The 22173-nt window shown below is 40.9% G+C and overlaps 1 protein-coding gene across 5 annotated transcripts in view; it reads right to left on the bottom strand.

Moving 5' to 3' along the window:
- Positions 1-22173, bottom strand: part of ADARB1 (adenosine deaminase RNA specific B1) — a 54354-nt gene that overhangs the window by 8952 nt on the left and 23229 nt on the right. For all 5 annotated transcript variants that reach the window (XM_079310729.1, XM_079310730.1, XM_079310733.1 and 2 more), the window contains 5 exons: positions 16914-17842; positions 9139-9253; positions 7210-7378; positions 6556-6704; positions 5777-5945 (listed from right to left, as the gene is read on the bottom strand). In XM_079310729.1, the coding sequence (XP_079166855.1) occupies positions 5777-5945; positions 6556-6704; positions 7210-7378; positions 9139-9253; positions 16914-17842 (1531 nt within the window). The remainder of the gene's footprint in view (positions 1-5776; positions 5946-6555; positions 6705-7209; positions 7379-9138; positions 9254-16913; positions 17843-22173) is intronic.

The raw sequence follows: 22173 nt of genomic DNA, 5'->3' as shown, positions 1-22173 counted from the left end.
TGACACTTCCAGGGACACTCCACCACTTCTCTGAGCACCCTGTCCCAGTGCCTGGCCAAATTTTTCATTACAAACCATGCAGTGCAGAGCAGGAAAAGCAAAATGCACTACAGAAAACTTCAAGTCAGTGTTGTCTTTACAGTGAAGCAATTAAACAATGGAGTTTTTTTTCTTCTTTTGAAATAGTATCAGAAAAGAGTTAAGTAAGTGAAGTGACTCAAATCTAGCTCACAAACCCAAACCTGAGTGCTAAAGAGCAAACATGAGCAGAGCACAGGAATGCTGCAGCACATCAACAGAGACTGAAATGCCTTAAGTAAGGCATGTAAAGCAGAGAGTTGCAAATGGGAAAGAACACCCAGGAACACCCAGGGAATCAGGCAGGGAAACTCTTCCTATGTAAACCTCCTCAGTAGAAACATCTGAAATGCTTGCCTAAGGTAAGCAAAAAGTCTTATGACAGTATTCAACATATTTTGAGCATTCTGGTTTAAGTTACTACCAGAATTTTCTCTGACTACCTTCAAAAACTTTACCTTAAAGTAAAACTGACATTTAAAGGGCAAGCTCTTACATTGATACGAACAGCCACAAAATTTATGTTCTACTAATTAAACTGCTAATGCTTAACCACAGGTGCCCTGATTTGAGCTGATTTCCTTCACTGTTGGAATAGAAGGACAGTGTTGGGAAATGCTCCTTCAAACCAGTACATACCAACATTCTGCAGCTCAACCCCAACCTTGGCCTTTGCACATCAATGCACAAGAGTTGTGTTCAACTCCTGCCAATTTACACTGAGGTCACTCTTTGTGTACTGTGCTCATCTGATGTCTTAGAAATGAGCACCTCAGTGGGAAATCTGAATTTAATAAATTTATCACACTCACTGATTTTCTTATTCTATATGCTCTACTCCAGATCTTGCTCCTAACACTCTGGAGGATGGGTAAAAAAAATAGGGTGGAGAAACTAGAGACTGACACCAAATCAAGAGGAGTCCTCTCCTCCTTGCTATGTTGTCACATTTCTGCTTTGGACCATCATCTGCTCAGGGGTATCTACAGTGGATTCCTAAAAGGTCTGTGGATTTCTTCATGAAATGCAGCTAATTTTTCACAACTCTTGACACATGATAATGTAAGCAAAATTTAACTCTCAGCAACACTTTCACAACGTGCTGGTAGCACCTCTAGCCAAAAATAAAACTGGTTCAAAATGCCAGGTAAAAACTCTCCTCTGAAACTTTCCAAATTCGAAAGGTACAGAAATTCTGGTATTCACATTTTAGAGAAAATACAGAACTAAGGGGGGGCCTAACAGGTGTAAGTCATAAAACTTGCTGTTAATATCAAATATCCTTATTTATTTATAAGGATCTGCATCATCCCTATGCAGAGACCAGTATGGGGCAGGGGAGTCACTATGAGTGCCCCACAATGGTTTCCACATAGAACTGGTGTCAAAATTCATCTCAGGAAAACAAGAGTCTCCTGCAACTCAAACAAGGCAAAATCTGACAAGTGTTTACAGTTCAAAGACCTTCTTGTATCAATATGATTTATAAACAACAATTACTATGAAGAAATGAAAATTATTTAGTTGGCACTTCATTCATCACAAGTTTTTACTTGCAACTGATGGCAAGTGAGAGAAGGTATCATTGTAGAAGATGCAGGACTACCCCAGAAAGCACTTTTCTTTCTGGCATGCTGAAAGCACAACTTTAAATCCAATTTCTCTTTGTTTCCTGAAGAGATTAATTCTCTATGACTAGTGCTCCTCAAGAGCCACTGTTGTAAACAGGCAGCAGTGTCCTTACAAGGAGTGAGAGCTTCTTTTAAATCAAGTGGCTGGGTCAGCAGCCCACACTATAAATCATAGTGCAGGAAGTCTCTGGTTTTGCACAGCAGCTCTTCTCACAAACACCATTTTAGATTTGCAGTTACAGGCATGCCAAAGTTTTCCCCTTGTAGCTGCACTGAGGAAGGCAACCACACATCTCTAACTTGTCCCAGCTTTGTTTGGCATTGCCTGGATTTGCTGCCTAGATGTTGCTGGAGACTGAAATTGTTGTAGTTGATGACTTAAACACCTTAATGAAGGATCTTTGCCTATTATAGCAGAATTGTATTACAAAAGCTGCAGAAAAGTGCACTACACCCTGAAGAGGCCTGACTGGGGCACTACTGATCCAGGTAAGATAAAGTAATAACTCAGGGCTGGAGAAGAAGAATACATCACAGAGGGATCAGGCTGCCATAGCCCCTCACACCAAAGGGTGGGAGAGAGAGAAGTTTTGGGTGTGTGGTGAAAAAGCCTCTGGTCAGAGGCAGTGAATGCCCATCCTGTGCTGTGCACAGCTCAGCTGTGGGGCTCCTTCACCCCAGGAGCAGCTGCATCCACGTCAAGGATGGCAGAGGGGTGTCATGGCCCATCAAAGGCCCTCCAAGGGGTACCCAGACCCTGCACCAGAGCACTGTACATGCTGCAACAAGATGCAGAGTCTTGTGTCAAACTGGTCCCCTGCAAGGGAAGCACATGGGCATTTCCACTTGCCCAAAATGTATATTAATCCACTGAATTGTATACTTTTTTGGAGTGGCATAGAATGCCTGTGGCATGGGATCCTCACCACCAAGACCAGATAGAGCAACAGGACATCCTTGGGACCCTTGGGAGGGTGATGTGCTCCACCTAACCCCTGTCTCCCCACCCTGTATTTCTTTCTCTTTGCCTCCTTTACTATTAAAATAAAACATACCAATTTTTTGGCACCAAGATCTGACCTCGTTTGGTTTTAATCATGTTTCTTGGGTATTTTTTGAGCATTCAAAGTTCTGTCCATTTTATTCACATTATTTTCTTTGCTCTTCTGGGTTTAAACCAGCAGATTGTAACATATGTGAGCTTCCTTAATGGTGAACCTTGGGTAGTCATTTCTCACTACAGCCACCATGCATCAAAGTGGCCACTGCAATTCACATCAGCTACAGTCACTGGGTTAAGAACTGGTAAAGAGAAATGCTAACTTTTTGGGGGAAAAAAAAGAGCAAGACTGAGTTCCAGATGTCCATTTGGATTGCCCACTCTGAATAAGCACAAAACTAAGCCAGTAAATGGGTGTGTGATGTTCTTTCCCACAAAAGTTTATTAGAAAAATATTTTCTCTTGTTTAAAGTAGAAGAGCACCAATGACTTCCCTTTTAACAACTCCACCTAGCAAGTTTTTCTCAGTTCCTAGAGCTTTTCTAAGAAACTGTGTGAGAAGGAATTTTGTGTTTCTCAGCAGGACATTAGCCATTAACTGGAATGTTTAATGAGAAGGTAAGTAATTATTTGGAACTGAAAAGAAAAATGACCAAAAAAAAAAAAAAAATCAACACTGTGTAGTACCACAGCACCAGGCCAGGATACATTTAAAACAAATGCATGGATATTAATGTTAACTCTGGTCAGAAACCACCCTAACACCTTTCTGCAGAGCCACTGAGCTTTAACACACCAGGACAACCCTGTTTTAATGCTTCCAGTCCAAGTGGGATTACACTCCCACATTTCTCACAACTTTTCTTGGATGTTCCTACCAGGTCTAGGAGGGTGCTGGGCAGCACACTGCAGCAAAGCACTCAAAGGCTAGAAACAGCAACTTGGATTATACAGATAATCCACACAGATGAGGCAGCTCAGATATAACTGCAATTCCACACCCTAAATTTATAACATCTTTCCCAGGCTGTGAACCTTTGGCAAAGCTCAAGGGAATTCCTGGGTCTGAGGCATACTGGAGGATTGAGTGCTGGACACTATGGAGCAAGGCATTCTTTCAAATGTAAATGACAAAACATGTCAGGGCAATGTAAAAAATAAATAAAATAAATGAAATAAAAGAAGATGAAAATTTGGGCCTCCTTACCCGTCATACAGTCTTTGCTCTGTGTCAAGGGGTTCTATTTGCTTCCTTCACTGGCACAAACAAAATTATTCCCATTAGCCCCAAGGAGAGGTGACAGCTAGCTATGGAAGCGAGAGATGGATTCTGTTCTGCATCACACAAAATCAACAAAAGAGTCAAATGTGTTCTAGCTCAACAACTGGCTTTTTCTTATATATTTGCAATGACAATGTGATAAAAGAATGTGGCATGAATCCCAAGTCAGGTGGTTGGGAGAAGCCCCTGGCATGAAACTGGGGAATTTATTTGGTGAATTTTACTGAAAATATTATAAAAGAAGCTGAAATGACATTTTTGTAGAATTACTTTTCCCCAGCTGCCTGTCCTAGCTTCTGAAAGGCTCTGTTCATTTATATTAGGGGTATTTAAAATAAAATAAAATGTTTTCCTTCAGCAGAGATGCTGATTACTTGAGACATGACTAAAGGAACAAAGCCATTATATAACCTTCCTCCTCTATTTTTCATTTGGCATATGCAGTTCACAAGAATAGTTCCAACTTAATAGCTTGAATAACCTTTGAATCAGGCTAATGGTGACTTGAGAAAACAGCAGAGCTATTTTAATTAAAACATATATAACATACATTTCATTAAAAATAACTGATGTATCCTTAGCTGAAAAACTTGGCATTTCTCATCTACTTTGCAAGAGCACAAAGGCTGCAAACACGCAGACTCATTTTAAAAAATTATTATGTTGCAACTCTCCCATACTTCCAATGCTTGTTAAAAAATACTATTGCTGAATTGTTTTTGTCCACTTATGATTTTGAAAATACAACAAAAATCTTTCAATCTTTGTCAAAAAGAACAACAAAAAAGGAATTTGATGAAATATTAATTAAAATACTCTTCTGGAAACAAAGTATTTAATTTCAATAAAATATTTAAACTATAATTAAAATTTTAGAGTAAAAACCAGAAGTGCCCATCAATTAGGATTTTTTTTTTTTTTAACAGGGACACTTTTCACCATAAAAAGTAATAAAAATCTAAACTATGCATGAAAAATGTAGGGATCTTTGATACCATGGAATGGTTTAAGTTGGAAGGGACTTTAAGTTTGTCCTGTTCCAACCCTGTGCCATGGGCAGGAACACTTTCAACTAGACCAGGTTGCCCAAGGCCCATTCAACCTGACTTCAAACATTTCCAATGATGGAGCAAGAACATAGTTTCACCAGAGGAAGTTATTCAAATGTAAGTAATGCAACAGATTTATTGTATTGTTTTCCTAATTCAATACTACTTTGAGAGGAAAAAATGTAAAACATTCCTCTGCTATTCCCCAGTGACAGAAATACAAAACAAAGCTGAAATGACTTGATGAGGTTAGAGTGACAGAGAATAACTACATCTTGCCTCTGAAGCCAGCATAAGGTCTGACACCAATAGCAGGTGAAGAATCAGAGCTTTATCACAGGGGTGACAGCCCCCTCACACTATGTCTAAGCAGTGAGATAAGCCCATCAATTCCCTGCACATTCATCATGGGTACCGTGCACCTCTCCTCTCTTGTAGGAATCACGGGATGGTTTTGGATTGGAAGGACATTAAAGATTTTCTTATTCCACCCCCTGCCATGGGCAGGACACCTGCCACTAGTCCAGACTGCTCCAAGGCTCATCCAGCCTTGGCCTTGAACACTTCCAGGGACGGGGCAGCCACAGCTTCTCTGGGCAATCTGTGCCAGGAAGAATTTCCAATATCCCGTCTAACCCCGCCTTGCTTCAGCTTAAGGCCATTCCACCTTTTCCTATGCCCTCCTTCAGCAGCAACATCAACAGCAGCCAAACCAATCACTCAGTGTGTGTCTCACCTGGCTATCTTGTCACTGCAGGACATGGTCAGCAGCCTCTCTCCTTGCAAGACCCCATCCCAGGTCTGGATGGTGGTGGTGGAGCGCACAGGGATGGTCCCTTCCCCAGACTCGATCTTTGTCCGTAGCTGTCCCCTGGCTTTGCGGTTTGGATGTCTGTCCCCTTGGTCTGAAGGACAAAAAACACTGAGAATCAGCTAAGGGACATTCTCAAAGGGTTTCACGTTAGAATCACAGTGAGGAAGACTGATTTGAGGTATTTGCCTGCAGTTACTGCTGGCTTGCATCACAGTTCCTACTGCTCTTGGCAATTTAGCTAAAGCATCAGACACTTCTCACAAATAACTGCCTTCCAAAACACACCTGCAGTTAAACCAAGCTTTCACCAAAGGAGCAGTAGGAAGCAGGCAGCTTTTGAGCTCTGTTCTGTGTGTTACAGAGTTAAAATGAAGTTAATGGGCAGACTTTGGAAGAAGCAGACAGAGAACTGCTGTTAAAGGATGGAAACAGGGAAAGGGGATGGTTAGTTCTGTAGGAATACTTGCTGACTCACTGGCTTATCTCAGTTAGCATCAGCCTCTTCAAGACCACAGGGCTCATCACTCTATACTGAACTTCTACCACAGAGGAAGAACAGCTCAGATTTTTTTGGAAGAGATCTTTTTCTAACACACTTCTATGCTAAAAGGAAAGAAGACACCTAAATTTTAACCGTGCTGCTTGTACATGCCCAAAGAATAATTTAAACTCCCTGGGATGGAAGAGTTCTGCTGCCATACCCTCTTGTGCTGCTTCATGGGGTGAGAAAATCCGAGCATCACCACAAGGAGATGTGCTGATATACAGATGGAACTGCACATTCTCCTTCAGCTTAAACCCGCCTTGCTCTGACCTGATGAAAATGGATTTTTGCTGATCTTCTTTATTGCTGAAACAGAGAAAAAAGTTGGAGTCAAAACTGACATTAACATGGAAATAGGCATAAGCTGGGCAGACTTAACAGGCATAAAAAACACAGGATGGCTGAAAATTCTCTAATATAAATCCAAGAGTTATGATAATTAACAAAATTAAAGGACCATCGAGATATGAAATAAAGAGGCTGTGACAATCAATCCCAGATGTCAAGAGCTTTCAAGCACTTAAATAAAACATCAGCAACCTTTAGCCCACTTCATGTTATTTTGATTTCTACATCTACAGTTTACAAAATGATTGCCAATTCTTTTCCCCATCTTCCCCTCTCATGATTGACACCTCACTGAATAAACATTTTATTCAACTCAAACTTGAGGGCAAAGGCCACGAGTTTCAAATTCAACAACCTAATGCAATAGGACATGTGCTTTACACTGAAATAATGGAGGCAGATGTTTTCCACAGACACATTTTCAGCTCTGTGGGATCAGCTCATCATCGTTTTCCCCCTTTACCTTAGGTAAAGCTCAAGTTGTGTGTACAGAAATTTCAGCAGACACCGCCGAGCTATAATTTCTGCATGGCAATCGTTTAATGCAAGACCACGATCACTCATGTATTCACCATTGATGCATTTTGTTCCTGTAGAAACACTTATTACCAAGGCATCTTTCACATCTGTACCTGCAAAATAAAATTTCAGGAAGGAAATGCAATTAACATCCCCAGTAATGTACTGAGTGATCTTCTTGCAGAACCCAAACAAGACTCTTTTTATTGGTTGTTACTTCTTTTAAAAAAAATTAATGCTTTTTCTTCTCATAACTTATTTAAAACAAAAACTTCACTCAGCCATACCTCCCTTCACCAGCCCTGTCAGTGGCTCTTACAAGAACTTCACTCTTCATGTTGGAGGTCAAACAAGTTAAAAACTGAAAACCTGCAGGTGAAAAGTGCTGCTTCAAGAAGAATTATTAAAGCCTGTGACCCAAAGTGCTTTTTGTCCTGAGATGCAGGCAGGCAGCAACTTTGAGATGTACCTTCTGGCCACCTATGGCAGATATTCACAGCCACTCTAGAAATCTGAAAGGCACTGATTTATCAAAAGTAGCAACATGCTATGGAAGGGTATGAGCCAACAACAGGAAAGGTAAGACTAGGGAAGAAAGAAATGTAAATGCTTAAATCACTGTAAAGATTACCAGTATAATGTGCAGTTCTTGGTATTAAACCATCCCATGTAATAGAACTTAAAAAGTACATTGAGTGGGTGTTCTCTGTACAGAGAACTACCTTTAAACACTCAGAAAACCCAGCTGAATGAAGGACTAAGAAAGACAGGACAAAATGCCACTTAGCAAAACACTCAGGGGTAAAAAAAATCCCAACAAGTAAAAATGAACCTGAGCCCAGGTGGGCCCTCCCTCCAGCCACAGGGCTAGAGGAGATGCACCAAACTCTAACACAATGGGGTCATTTAATTCCAAGCATTCCCCAGACATGTATTCATGGTAAGATATTTTCTTATTCTGTGTAAAGCTATTTCTTCAGTTAATCAAAACGTATTCACATGTTAAGTCTTAATTCTTTGGCACATGATTCTTCTGCTACATACAAAGCTGTAAGAAGCATAAAAACATGTTAAATATCACAAAACACAGTAAATATCAAAAACAAACAAAAATTCAGCTCATGTACTTGGGGCTAAAACAGTGTTATTATCAGATGGATGTCTAGTGTTGCTCAACAGAGCCTGAGCAGCACCAAGGCTACCCACAGCTATCAACAGCCTGTGTGAGTGAGAGGGCAAGAGATCAGGAGGGGACACAGCTGGGACAGCCTCAAAATGAACATTCCACCAAGGGCTCACATAGATTGAAGACCAAGATAAATCTTAATGTGAGGAAAACTCAGTAGCAGCATGGTCATAGATTAGTTTAGGGCAGAATTTCACTGTTTGGGTGATTTGGATAAGCAGAGATCTCATGTCAGCACCCAGGGAGCCATGACACCACTAAGAATAAAATGTACACACATTTGCACATAGACCACTAAGAATAAAATGGAGCAAGAATAACAAAGTGCAAAATCTTAAAACCTTGGAAAAAAGTTTAATTCTTACATAACAGCCCAAACCAGGAATACCGATGGGGGGGTTTATTTATTTTCCCAAAGTTTCACAATTTATTTTAATTTAAAACCTACATTTTGTGAGCTACTCAGATGTCTCAGGCAGAGGACAGGAACTCTGTGGAAAAAGAAGTATTTGCAGGTCTAATTTTCCTGTAAGTACCTGAGATTTAATTACTGTATTTAGTTCCTTTTCAATATTAAACAGTAAAAACACATTTCAATACTGGTTGACTGAAAAAAGTTAGTTTACCAAATGCAAACAGAGCTCTCATATTTAAGCATTCAAAATACTACTTTTTTTTTTAATTTACCTGTTGTCATGACAATTCCAGCAAGGACTTTTCGACGTGCATGTGGAGATGAGAAATTTTCTGTCAAATCACTGAATTTATCTACAACCAAGCGTGCAACAGCATCAGCTAACACCTGCAGGACCATACACAGAAATGCACATTAAAAAAATAAAAAAAAAAAATTTAAATTACAGGAGTGTTAAGTTATAAAGATTAACACTTTTAAATGATTGGGCAAAGCAAATGAAGTTATTTTTTTACTGCTTACTTTAAAAATTGACATTGAGGCATCCCTTGCAAGTGGAAGTATGAGTGCTCCATGTCTACCAAAACAAGGTTAGACAATGCTAACTCAAGCACTGAAGTACCTAATGCTCATGATCCTGATGAACATTTGAAGCTTGGGAGAACAACTGGAAAGACAGATAAGTCTATACTCTCATGCTCAAACCTCAAAACACATCATTTCAGTATCCTCAGCATTGAACCTGACAATAAGATTGAAAAAAAAATCCATGCCCCTCAAATGAACCTTCTATAAAAAGCTAATTCCTTATCTAACTATTATATAAATTTTGTTTTCAACTCTGGTTTAATACTTCCTATGTCCTATTTTTACAAGACCTATACAAAGTTAGGAATAGAAAACATCAGTGTAAAACCCAAATAAGCTATCTCGAAATTAGGAAGGATTTCTGTCTTTCAGGAAAACTTGAACAGTCAGTTTAAGTCAGGCTGTAAGTGGGGCTAACTTCTAAAATGAAGACTTCAAAACAGCAGTCCTGCTCCTGTTGATCCAGTTCAGCACTGCAGCTAATCTCACCTGCAGTTTTCAAGGCAGCTGCTACTGTAACTGCTAGAAAAAATGAGTCAAAACCAAATGCTTGAATTTTCACCTGAAAAGAAACTGAAGCCAAGGCAACCATGTGTTGATAACCAGCAGTATGTGAGATGTTCTAGGTGTGCACACACCACAAAGACACAGGGATTGTGTCACACCCACCAGCATCATTCATATGTTGAGTGAGGCACTGGAACAGAAGCTGTAGCTGCCCCACTCCTGCAAGTGCTCCAGGCCAGGCTGGGCAGGGTTTGGAACTACATGGTCTAATGGAAAGTGTCCCTCCCCATGGCAGGGGGAGGGATTGGATGAGCTTTAAGGTCCCTTCCAACTCAAACCATTCTATGATACAGCTGTTTTAGATGCCCAAGGAAAAAAGAGGAAAGAAAAAAACAAAACAGAAAAAAAAAAGAAAAGAAAAAGGTTTGAAGACCACCAGCCCCATTCACCCCCATTTTCCACAACTTGTGGAATCAGAAGACTCTTGACATTGCAAGTTTTGTTGAAACATTTGAATGGACTGCAACTTAGAAACTCCATATATTTTTCAGGAACACAATTTGGCTCAGAAGTCACGAACATGTCTGGTCAGGCAGTGATTTTCAAACACAGTCTTTTTGTTGCTGGTCCCAAAACTGGGTTACAGTCCATGTTCTGCCAGCAGCACAACCACACAGCACTAAATCTGCATTTAATTATCCTAGTACTTACCTAATGCAGAAAGCTGAGCTTTAAGGTAAATACAAAAAAGAAAAGGCAAATAATTGAGCGATTTTTTTAATCACCCTGGTCTTAGAAATGGAAAATTAATACACAAAAGGCTTAAATTATTAACCTCCCTGGAGCAATGAAGGCAGATCACTGTATGCCAAGGCACAGAGTCATTCCAGTGTTTTATCCCCAGCCTCACTGCACAGTTATGGATACTTGCTTCCCAGGTGCAAGTTTTATGCTCTCATTTCTGTAATCCATGTATTTTCTGCTCTATCCTACACTGTGATGTGCTGGACAGCATATCATACAATCATGCTGAATGACATTGTGATGGAATATAGATATTATAGAAACAAATTATTCCAGACAGGAAATTATTACGGTCAGTTCCAACCCAAACTGTAGTATGATTCTATGCTTAGTAGACACTTCAAACCTGCTAGAAAAGGCTTGGCATCCAGGGAATAAACAATGTGATTCACCTTTTCTTTAAAAATAAAAATAAAAAAAAGTGGTGGTGGGTGGTGACTGGTACCTGGAGGAGTCTTCCCCAATACTGGGAACTGAAACTGCCATTTGAACATGTAAGGAATCCATGGCCACCTTGCCTGCTAATACCACAGACAAAAGGCTCCCTGAACAGCAGCTGGGTAGTAAGCATGCACACAGGCTGGATCCATCAGCTTTTTTCAGAAGGATCCTTTTCTTCACATAAGAAAAGCAGAGGAAACTGTGGTGTTGGTGTACAAAGGAGCACTCAGTGCACTCCTCCAGGAAGATGGAAGTTGGCACAGCAGAATGGGATGGAGCTGCATCTCACAGAGCCTGGAACTAAGCTGCTGGCAAGGAAACCTAAAAATGCTTGGATGAGTTTGCATCCAAGCCAGACACTGGGGAGGACTCATGAGAAGGACTAAGCAGAACTCAAGTGAGGCAAAACAAACCTTGGAGATGCAAACAATCCAGAATGAACTGGAGAGGAGGGGAAAAAACTTACTGCCAGAAAACAGGCAGATGTAATTAAGATTTGTTATTTTTATTTGATATACAAATTATTGCATGACAAAAGCTGGGGAGTGAGGAATAAACACTGTTGAATGCCCATAGATGAAGTCACGAAGATTTTGGTCTTTGATAAGAATTATCCCCCATGGAATTAGAATAATTATCATCCCAAACCATGGACTTGAAGCTGTTTCCATAGCAAGCCCAGGCCACTGACTGGCCTGAGTAGGGATCTTTCACATCACATTTTAACTCTACTACCTTTCATTTAAATAAATATTAACTGGAACAGAAAGTGAACTCATGTCTCACCTTCCCTGTGAATGCTCTAACATCTCACACACAGTTTCACTACCCCCGCTCCTGCACTAAATAATTATTCCAAGTTGAGTAATTCAAAAAAGGAAAGACCTAAAATAGCTGACAGTTGGTTCAGTAAGGCATGTGAGCTCCAAGTTATTTTGGGTGTGCTGCTCCTTTCTCTAATGAAGTCACAATGAATCCACTCCTTTTCTACACAGACTGGCTTTGGTTAAATACAGATGTTGCAGCCATGTCGTAGCAGGGACCTTTCTCAAGCAGAAATGTTCTCCCTTGGTTTATTTTGTTGGTTTTTTTCCTTACCCTCACAGTTTATATTATGTGAACTTCCCACTGCAGGTAAAACCAAAGTCAACTAGATCCTCCCCTTTAACAGTGACCAGCACACACAATCCAGAAAAGTTTCTTGTAATTATTTAAACTTCTGCCTGATTGTAGAGTCTTTCACTGCTTCTGCTGATGTATCTTGCCTATTTCTTCCAATTCCACAGCAATTATTCCAACACATAATTAATAATATTCCCATAAACATATTGAATATTATCTTTTTCCCAGGTTTGAATCCATCACATTCTTATTCTCCTGTATACACTAAGCAATCCATTGCAATGAACTGTCTAGAATTCCTTGGTACCTCTCCAGAAGCAGCCTTCCCAGATCTCCAATCATGTCCATAATTATTTGTATATCTTTCATATATTTTAGTAACTTTTTAAACTTCCCCTCACTCCAGGCTGGACCAGGACTAAAAAAATCACATGCAGTCATTCAGTACGGGCTCTCACCCCATTTCTCCTGCTTAATGTTTTGTTTCAATGTCTGTCCACAACAACAGAAAGGATAAATTGAATTAGGTGAATGATTATAAATACTCTTAAGTGAAGATTTTCAAACTGATCTCATTTGCAGCTACACAACCCATTTGTGTAGCTCAACTTGCTTTCTCTCACAACAGTCAAGCTTTCTAATTTAAATGACTGTATTTAAGCCTCAATGTGGACAATTTCAAATTCAGTTCTCTGCACACCTTGACTACTCAGTTATGTTTTTAAGTAAACAGTTGACAAAATAACATTAGGAAAACCTCTATATCAGCTTTCTAACATAAGCCACTAGTGGACTGAAGAGGTGGTACCTCCAAGCAGCAGGATACCCCTGTCTGATGGAAAACTTGTCCTGGAGTGACACCAGCAGCCTGGACTGCTGCAGGTTTGAAGCATACACTGATGAATTACTGCTACCAGTATATTCTTTTCTCAGTTTTACTCCAGAGGATTTGGTACTGGCCTGAGAACTTTTAGGGACAGCACCATGCCATCTTTGACAGAGGTGTGAGAGCCCTTCAGAGAAGGCCACAAGATGCTCTGAGGGCTGGAGCCCCTCTGCTCTGGAAACAGGCTGGGAAAGCTTGGGGGAAAAAAGCATTCAGGAAGACCTTAGAGACCCTTCCAGTGCCTGAAGGTACTCCAGGAGAGCTGGAGAGAGACTTCAGGCAAGGACTTCAGTGAAGGACAAGGAGGAATGGCTTCCTACTGACAAAGGGCAGCATTAGATGGGATATGGGGAAGAAATTCTTCCCTGTGAGGGTGGTGAGACCATCACACTGAGAGCTGTGGCTGCCCCATCCTTGGAAGTGTTCAAGGGCAGGCTGGGCAGGGCTTGGAGCACCCTGGAAGAGTGGAAGGTGTCTGTGCCCATGGCAAGGGGTGGGAATAAGATAAATGTTAGGGTTTCCTCCAACCCAAACTATTTTGTGATTCTGTGATTTTTCTGATCAGCTCTCAAAGCAGAGGTAACCATAAAAATAATTTCTGTGTTTTGGAGAGGCAAGTACCTCTGATGCAAGTGTGACAATCTGTTCAATACCAACACAGCCACTGCCAAGGTGCTAAATGCACAACTGCTGAGTTTTTCAGTGGGACATTTTTACTCTGAGGCACATGTTGAGTGTGTTCCTGAGTTTAACTCACTTTCCCAGCACACAGATGTTCATCACTGCATGGAACCTTCCTTCATCCCTGTGAGCAAGTAGATAGGCTTGAATTGAACCAGAGCATCAGCACCTCAATAACTCCCTGTACAGACCATAAGATTATTCTCACACCCATTTCACAACACTCAATTTCTGATTGCAGCAGCCCTCCTGATAGTTTGATACTTTGCATGTGTGTTTCTGCATTTAATTCTCTTTGGGGCACCTGCAGCTCTCTGGAAATCTGCTGGGGTCACAGACAGACATCCAGCCATACTCACAACCACCACCACTACAGGAACATCTCTCCCCTCAACTCCATTCTTCTCACTACAAATGAGCTACAGGCAGGTTTGGATGTGCCACCCAGGCAGTCAATTCCAACATCTTCACTGGCACAACCATGCTCTAATTCTTTGATTTCCCCTAAGCATTTGGTATTTGAATTTTTCATCCCCTCACATATTTCTAGCTTTCATTATTTTCAACCCAATCAACATTTTATTTTGTCCACTGGTTATATCAAATCCTATCCTCATTTACATCATCCCTGCACTCTCCAGTTTTTGTGATTTCACCCACTTTAGGATTATCTCTAAATTTAACACTTTTTTACACAGTAAACAAAGTCTAAAATAATTAAACAACTCACAGACTTCTAAAAAAGAGATAAATCAAGCAGGACCCGAAAACACCACAAATACTTAAATCATTAAATACATACCAGATCAAAATCACTAATTTTAATAAAAGACCAAATGTAATTCCAATAACAGCTCATTATAATTCAAAGCAAAGCAACACAGTGAAGTGCTTGATGACATCTTGATGACAAGCTGATCAAAAGGCCTTGAATAAAAAAATTACTTGAAATTGGATCTAAATGAGGCAGCACCCATGTAACATCTTTCCCAGCTCAGCTTGGGTTTTTCACACTTCCCTCTTCCAGTTCCAGTTTTCACCATGTTACTGATGCAAGATCTATTAATACATGAATTACTAGCAGTGCATTTTTTTTTTGGTGTCTGGGGTCAAATCTACTTTTAAAAGCAGAGAATGCAGACCCTGAGTCTACTGAAGAAATTGTAACTACCCAATCATGATCCTGGATTTAAAAATGAAGGAAACTTTTATCAGTAACAATAATTGTGCAACATTAAAATGAAACCATACAGAAAGCTCTAAAATACGCATAATGTCCATATAATTTGCAGGAAGAATGCACTTAAAATACCTAGATTAACTTATACTCTTTGACCCCCACATTATCAACAGCATGTTAGCATTTTAATGAAATCTAGAACAATGGTTTTGAGATAGAAAAAGTCAAAGCTTTGAAATTCTTATAATAAACAGAAAGTTGCAAAAGAATTCAAAGACAAATATTTTAATTTAGATGGGCATATAATACCATTATAAAGACCCAAGAGATGCAATAGAAAGACAGTAGTCAAACAATTATTAGTGTAGATTGAGTGGGAAGAAACATAAGAATAGAGGGGAGAGTGTTTCTGCATTAAAAAAAAAAAAATCATCAAAATTACTTCATTCTAGTGACTTTTCTGATCTGTGTCTGGTATGTTGGATACTTTCCCTACTTCTGATTTAAATTATTACTCAGCCAGATTTGCTTGCCTAAGTAACTCCTATATGCACATTAATTCATTTGTCTAAAGCACAGCCCTTCAGATGATGGCCATTTAACCACACATCTTGGATTCATGATCATGGAATGTGCTCACACACCCTGGAAACCAGTGGCAGCTGCAACAGCCTCCTTTAATCTGACCTTGACTTGCAACAATTTCTTATGGCAGGAGAGAAAAGTCTTCTGCTCTGCTAAAAACTATTGAATCAAATAATAGCTTCACTTAAAGCAGTAATTCTCACTTGAACTCCATCAAGTCTTGCTGCCTGAGATAAGCAAAATGTGATTCAACCCTTCCCCAGCACAAGCCATAATTCAAGCTGGTGCTCTCTTACACAACATGAGGAGGCCGAAAACATCAGAAACAAAACCTCTTTTCTGTGCAAGAGAATACAAATTATCAGAAGCTGTAACTATATAAATCACCTAATAAAAATATATATATATACAGAGAGATATAGATTGTGTTGGGTTGATGTGTCCAGCAATGTGTGTTCTGTCACCATCTGTTGAGCTGGGTGGGACAGTGACCCTGATCTCCTGGCACATATTATCTGCTAATGGGCCAGCTTTAAACCAGCTGGGGCAATCATCTTTATCTTTCCACAGCCCATCCTCCCTCCAGGAAGAGATCATCTGCTACTGGCCCATTCAGTGCCACTGTGTGACTGATAAAATTACATCATCCCACTGGGAGATGCTCCAGCCAGGGGAGCAGCCAAGCCTTTCCTACCCAGATAAAAACTGAGATTTTGGACACCAAGGTACCTTCTTTCCATTGGATTCCAGAGGAAAGCCAGACCTTTCCACATCATCCCTGGACCTTCAGAGGAAAACTGCACCTTCTCCAGGAGCACTGCTCCAGCTGAACCACATCTGCCACTGCAGGAGGATGCAGCCACCATTGAATGGGGCTGCTGCCAACACCCTGACTGACTGACAGGTGTCAGCTTGGATTCTGACTCTGGCAGTGTTTGAGGATTGTTCTTTGTAATACTGCATTTCTATTTTAATTCTCCTAGTAAAGAATTGTTACTCCTAATTCCTCTATCTTTGCCTGAGAACTGCTTAATTTCAAAATTATAATAATGATTTGGAGGGAGGGGATTTACACTCTCCATTTCAAAGAGAAGCTTCTGACTTTATTGGCAGACACCTGTCCTTCAAACCAGGACATAGATATATACAGATATCTATAAAAGCAGAAATGCAGTTCAAACCCATTCAGTACATGCCTCAACTCCTCTTGGCCATTACCCAAAGCCACCAACACCCCCCCAAGGGTTTCTCACCTGTGGCAAGTGTAACTGGAGCCCCTCGCTGGGAATGGGCTGCCGAGATGGAGTCTGGTCCAGCTGCATGTTGAACAGGGATGCCAGGGCTGACTGAGCAGCCCGAGCTTTTGCCAGCTTTTTATTCCTGCCCGAGCCTTCGAAAGTCTGCCCGTCCACAGCCACGGCCATGACGAAGTTCTTGGCGTGGCTCTCCCCACTCTCCGAGAGGAACTCGTACTTGAGGCCGGGGCGCAGCTCGTTGAGGATCATGACGGGGTTCTTCCCGCTGGCCGTGGGGTAGGGGGAGGCAGGGGGCAGGGGCGACTGGGAGAGGCTGCTGGCCACGGCGGATGACGGCAGCCCGTAGTCCCCGGCCGAGCCAAAGGAGCCGTCCCCGTTGGAGCCCAGGTAGAAGGAGGCGTCGGAAGGGACCGGCGTCTCAAAGCCGTTGAACAGCGTGTCAGGGAAATCGGCCTGGTCGGATGTGAAGTCTGTGTTGACCGACAGAGTCCTGCCCATGGCCAGGTGGGCTTCCGAGGCGTTTGGGAACTGCACGAAGGAGCGCAGAGCCTTCTCGGCGGCGTGAAGCTTGGCTTTCTTCTTCGTTGGGCCAGAGCCCTCAAACACCTGCCCGTTGACTTCCACCGCCATCACAAACATGGGGGCGTGCACCGGCCCCGTTTGCGAGAGCAGCTTGTACTGCAAACCGGGCTTGATCTCGTTGAGCTGCATCAGGGCGTTCTTGGGCAGCACGGGGCCGGGCGTTTTCTTCCTCTTCTTGGGGCGGAATTTGGCATGGCCATTGTTGCCCTCCTCCAGAGGTCTCTTCCTGCTGCTGCCGCCGCCGTTGGAGAGCGGGGTGCCCTCCCCGGGCCCCGGCCCGGCGCTGTCCTTGGGCGGAACGTTGTCCACATTGCGGTTCTCTTTAATGTCGGTGCTGCTCGAACCTGCGGTGCCCAGAAAGAGTAACTTACAATGCCTTCGGTGCAGGATCTTGTAAATGCAAAATTTATAGATTCCTTTATCTCTCTTTGTAACTGGTTAAGTGATGTGTGCTCACAATCACAATACAACTGGGGATAGTGGCAATGCAACACAGCCCCTCAACAATTCAAGAAATAACACACTCCATCTTCAAACCACACACTTGATACAACTGCACAGCAAAAAATCACTACAACTTTTTTTTTTTTTCATTTTAATTATGCTGGAACAAAGCTTTTAAGTTATATTTAGCCTCAAAAATGCTTTAAATCAACAATATGCCCACAAAACAAACTACCATTAGTAAAGTGAACATGGATGCCTAAGAGCACAACTCTGAGCCAGATATTTAATTCTATTTTATTATCAGTTTAGTCATGCAACTTTTTTCCTACAGTGATTTTAGCTGCTTAAACTGAAAAACTACATTAAAAAAAACTTCATTCAGAGCAATGAATAATTAGGCAGCTCTTTGGTAGGTACCATGACTGAAGTGTCTGAATGCCTTTGTTTCTCTTTAGCTATTTCATATTTTTCAAATTCAGTATTTTTTCATGCCTTTTCTAAACATTCACCTCATCCCAATTTTCTCAAGAACTGCCCACTGTGCCAGCAGGACCACAAGACTATGCATTTCCACAGAGCCTTCTATTCATCATTTACAAGTGTACTTCCTTGTCAAGAAAACTGCTGTCAGGCAGTTACAAACCCAAAAATCACTAGAGATCCTCTCTAAGGATACGTAGAATAGAAGTGTGACAAAAGCTGCACACTTCACAGCGATAATATTTTAATGGGAGGGTAGGGAAGACAATATAATATTAATATAATGTTTTGTTTGCAAAAATACAAGTTGGGGTGATGATACGTCAGAATTATATATAAGGAATTAAATTTGCTGTAAGTTCAAAGACCTCATTTTCACCCTGATAAAGAAACTAAGGAAATTATCTATTTGTGCTTTTTACTGGCATTTATGAGTGAAAAGGCAAATGCAATAGGTCAAGTATTTTTAACTCTCCTGTTCCAAAATTTAATATATTTCAATATATCTGTTTTATATCTACACTGATCCAAGGTGGCAAATGGTTGTTGAAATTAGAGCAAACCAGGTGGAAGCTGTTTCACAGTGACAAATTCCAGTCAAGCTTCCAGTCTTCCCTAAGAATTCCCTACCAAGCACACATCACTTGGCCCAGGTTACAAAGCTGATGGAATGGTTACTAAATTTTCATTTATAACATCCTCCAGCAAAAGCTCGATAGGTTACTCCTTTCGGTGCTCGAAGAGAAAAAAAAGGGAAGGAGAAAAAAAAAAAGATCAAAAGAAAGACAAAGCAGGAACACATTTCATTAAATCATAGCAGCACAACAAAGAATTGTACAGTACTGATCATGTAAATAAATCAATTAAATTCGGTCAAGAATTGAAATCCTGAAGCATTGCTAGAAATGTGCTAGATTTAATCAAGTCTCTCTTGTTCAGCAACAAACACTGTGTTATTAAACAGTGTTCATGCATATCTTTACAAAAATATATGTTTATGGTGGAGGAATCTAAGGACAATGGAGGAAATTTTTACATCTTTCCTTACAGTGAGTTACTTACATATTATCTAAAACATAATTTCTGGAACACTGCCCTTACTGGTGGCACCAGTATTTGTTATCACCCACCAAGACTTTCAGGCTAAACAGAAATCATTGAATTAACACTAATTATTGGTTTCTGGTTTCATTTCTTCTTATATGAAAACCCTACTAGTGCCTGTGGAAACCACAGAAGGAAAATAGAGTTGAATAGACTCCAGCCAAACATCAAAAAGAAAAACTTCTGCATATAAGCAGGGCAGCTGGAAGAACTCCTTTATCAGGCAGGGGAAACAATGTCCTGACAGAGAGAAGAGACTTGTAAGGAGCAGGAAATAAAACTTGCAGGCTTACCTTGTCTCATAAAGAGAGAAAGGAAGAAAACTACTCCTTGCCTGAGACTACTAGGCTTTGTTAGCTTTGGAGAATCTGCAGGGTGGAAGAAACTTGGAGAGAAAGAATGCAGGGAGCTGATCCTGAGTCAAACCAAGAGCCCAGGAGAGGAGGTAAATGTGAAGATGATCCAAATCCAAGCTTGTGATGGAAAGTGAAAGACTTTCTGTGCAAAAAAAAGGACCTGTTCTTGTTTTACCCACAGAGTTGCTGGACTGCAAGGAAAAGTCCCTTTCTCTCAGGCCAAGGGTGAAGGTGTGCTTGAGGTCTTTTTCATCAGCCTGTCCAGCCCAGCAGTGCTGAGGCTCTCTACTACCTGAGGGCTTGGGAAGATTAGTAAAAACATAACCTGTTCAAGTCAGAGATGCCACCTCTAATCTTGTCCATGTTCAGACATGGAGCAACTCCTCCAGCCCAGCCTCTGCCTTTTCCAGGCATGCCATCCCTTCCAGGGAAGTTAGGAATGGCCCTCCTGGTTCTTCCTCACCATGACCATTTCCCCACATGTGACAGGGCCACCACCAGCACCCAGGAGAGGGTGTCCCAGCAGCACAAGGACACAGTGACCCTCCCCAGGGCAGCCTTGCAGCCCTGGGCTCTCCCAGAGATCATGGCAGGGAGCCACAGGCACACATTTTTCCCCCCAAATGGCTTTTAAAGACCCCATAAACCCATGGCATCCAAAATGTCTTGAGCAAGGTGCTTCATCACTCCATTACCAATGGCATGGAAACATCTCCCACTGCTTTCTTTGATCCTCCACCTGCTAGTCCTACTCCATCTACTGGGGTTTATTTGCTATTTTTTAAATTTGATGATTCTAATATTAAACATCCCATGTTGTGCATGTTCCTACAGAAATCTCTAATATTTCCAATCCTTAAAATCAATTTTTCAAGAGAACCCTTTGCAGTCCATCACATCTGTGTATCCAAGGCTTTAAAGCAGCATTAACACATACAGAAACACTTGATGACTGAAATCCCATTTTCTTAAACATTTATACAACCCATGATTTAGAAAGTGGATATTTTTTATAAGATTGGTGTCTTTTCCAGTCATTAAAAATAGCTAGCAGTCTCAACTAGATAGCTGACTTATGTCTGTGGAGGCAATCTTAGTAAAAATCATAGCTGACACCAAAAACTTCAGCAGAAGGACAGTCCTGCCCCCCAGATTTTGTTTGAGCACTTACAAACCCAAGAGCATTCAAAGCAGGAAAAAGACATGGAGAATTTTTCATGCCAGTAAAAAATTAATCTTTGTCTGGAAATGCTGGTTCATTTTTGGGTTTATTCCCTGTAATTAAAAAGTGTCTGCTATTAAGATGCTTTATCCATTGGGGCCCTTCCATTACCTGCTTGCTGACAGACAACACTCCCCCTGCTCTGTCTGATCTGGAACACAATTAATTTAATTTAGATGACTCTTAGCCGAACCAAAACATGGTTCTAGCGACCCCTTACACTGCTGCTCTCATTTAGCAGCCTGGGAAATTCTAAATAAGCCTTTTTTTTTCATTTAAAAGCAAGCAGAACAAAAAAATCACACGCTCTCTTCAGAGCATCTTGTAGAAAAAGGAGCAAACAGACCAAAGAGAAAGGTCAGGAGAGTCATATGTTTGTGTTCCAAGTGTGCAGAGTGCTGCAGAAACACCAGCCTTGCAAAGCAAGAGAAAACAAATAGAAACATTCTAAATAACCACTTCTTTCCCCAAATATCTTGTAGCATCTCTCTGACCAAAGGATAAAGAAGGAAAACACTAAAAATTGAAGTCTGAAACACTGTTTTCTCAGGGATATTAATTTATTAATGTAAGACACCATCACTGTCTTATATTTTCACTGAACCAAAAAAAAAAAAAAATCATCTTAAATCTGGCTTCTGCAGAGAAATTCTTGTTATGCAACCACAGGCTACAAAGACTGCATAGCACATCTTCCCTTCCTTTAAGAACCTTTCCCCAAAAGTAGTTACATAAAATAATAAAATATTTAATAGGCAATTTCTAATATGCCACTTCACAATTATAAGAGATACAGAAGTAAAGAGATAAAAGGTTATAAAGCATACCTCAGCACAAATCTAAGTGAGGAACTTAAGAATTTCAACTTTGATTTTTGATCCCCCAAATCAGATGATTTCACATTTCAAATTCATGATGTTTGTGTGGGCACACAAAGGAAGGTCATCCTGCACTTTATATGAACTGGGCTCAGCCAAGGTTCTGACATCTCAAGTTATACAAATGCATTCCCTAAACAGTTCCATTGAGCCAAGCTCCTGACAAAATAACAAACTTCCTGAATGGT

This window comes from Erithacus rubecula (genome assembly GCF_903797595.1).
Source record: "Erithacus rubecula genome assembly, chromosome: 8".
Classification (NCBI taxonomy): domain Eukaryota; kingdom Metazoa; phylum Chordata; class Aves; order Passeriformes; family Muscicapidae; genus Erithacus; species Erithacus rubecula.
The sequence above is the reverse complement of the archived record's forward strand: the minus strand, read 5'-3'. Positions and strand labels throughout refer to the sequence as shown.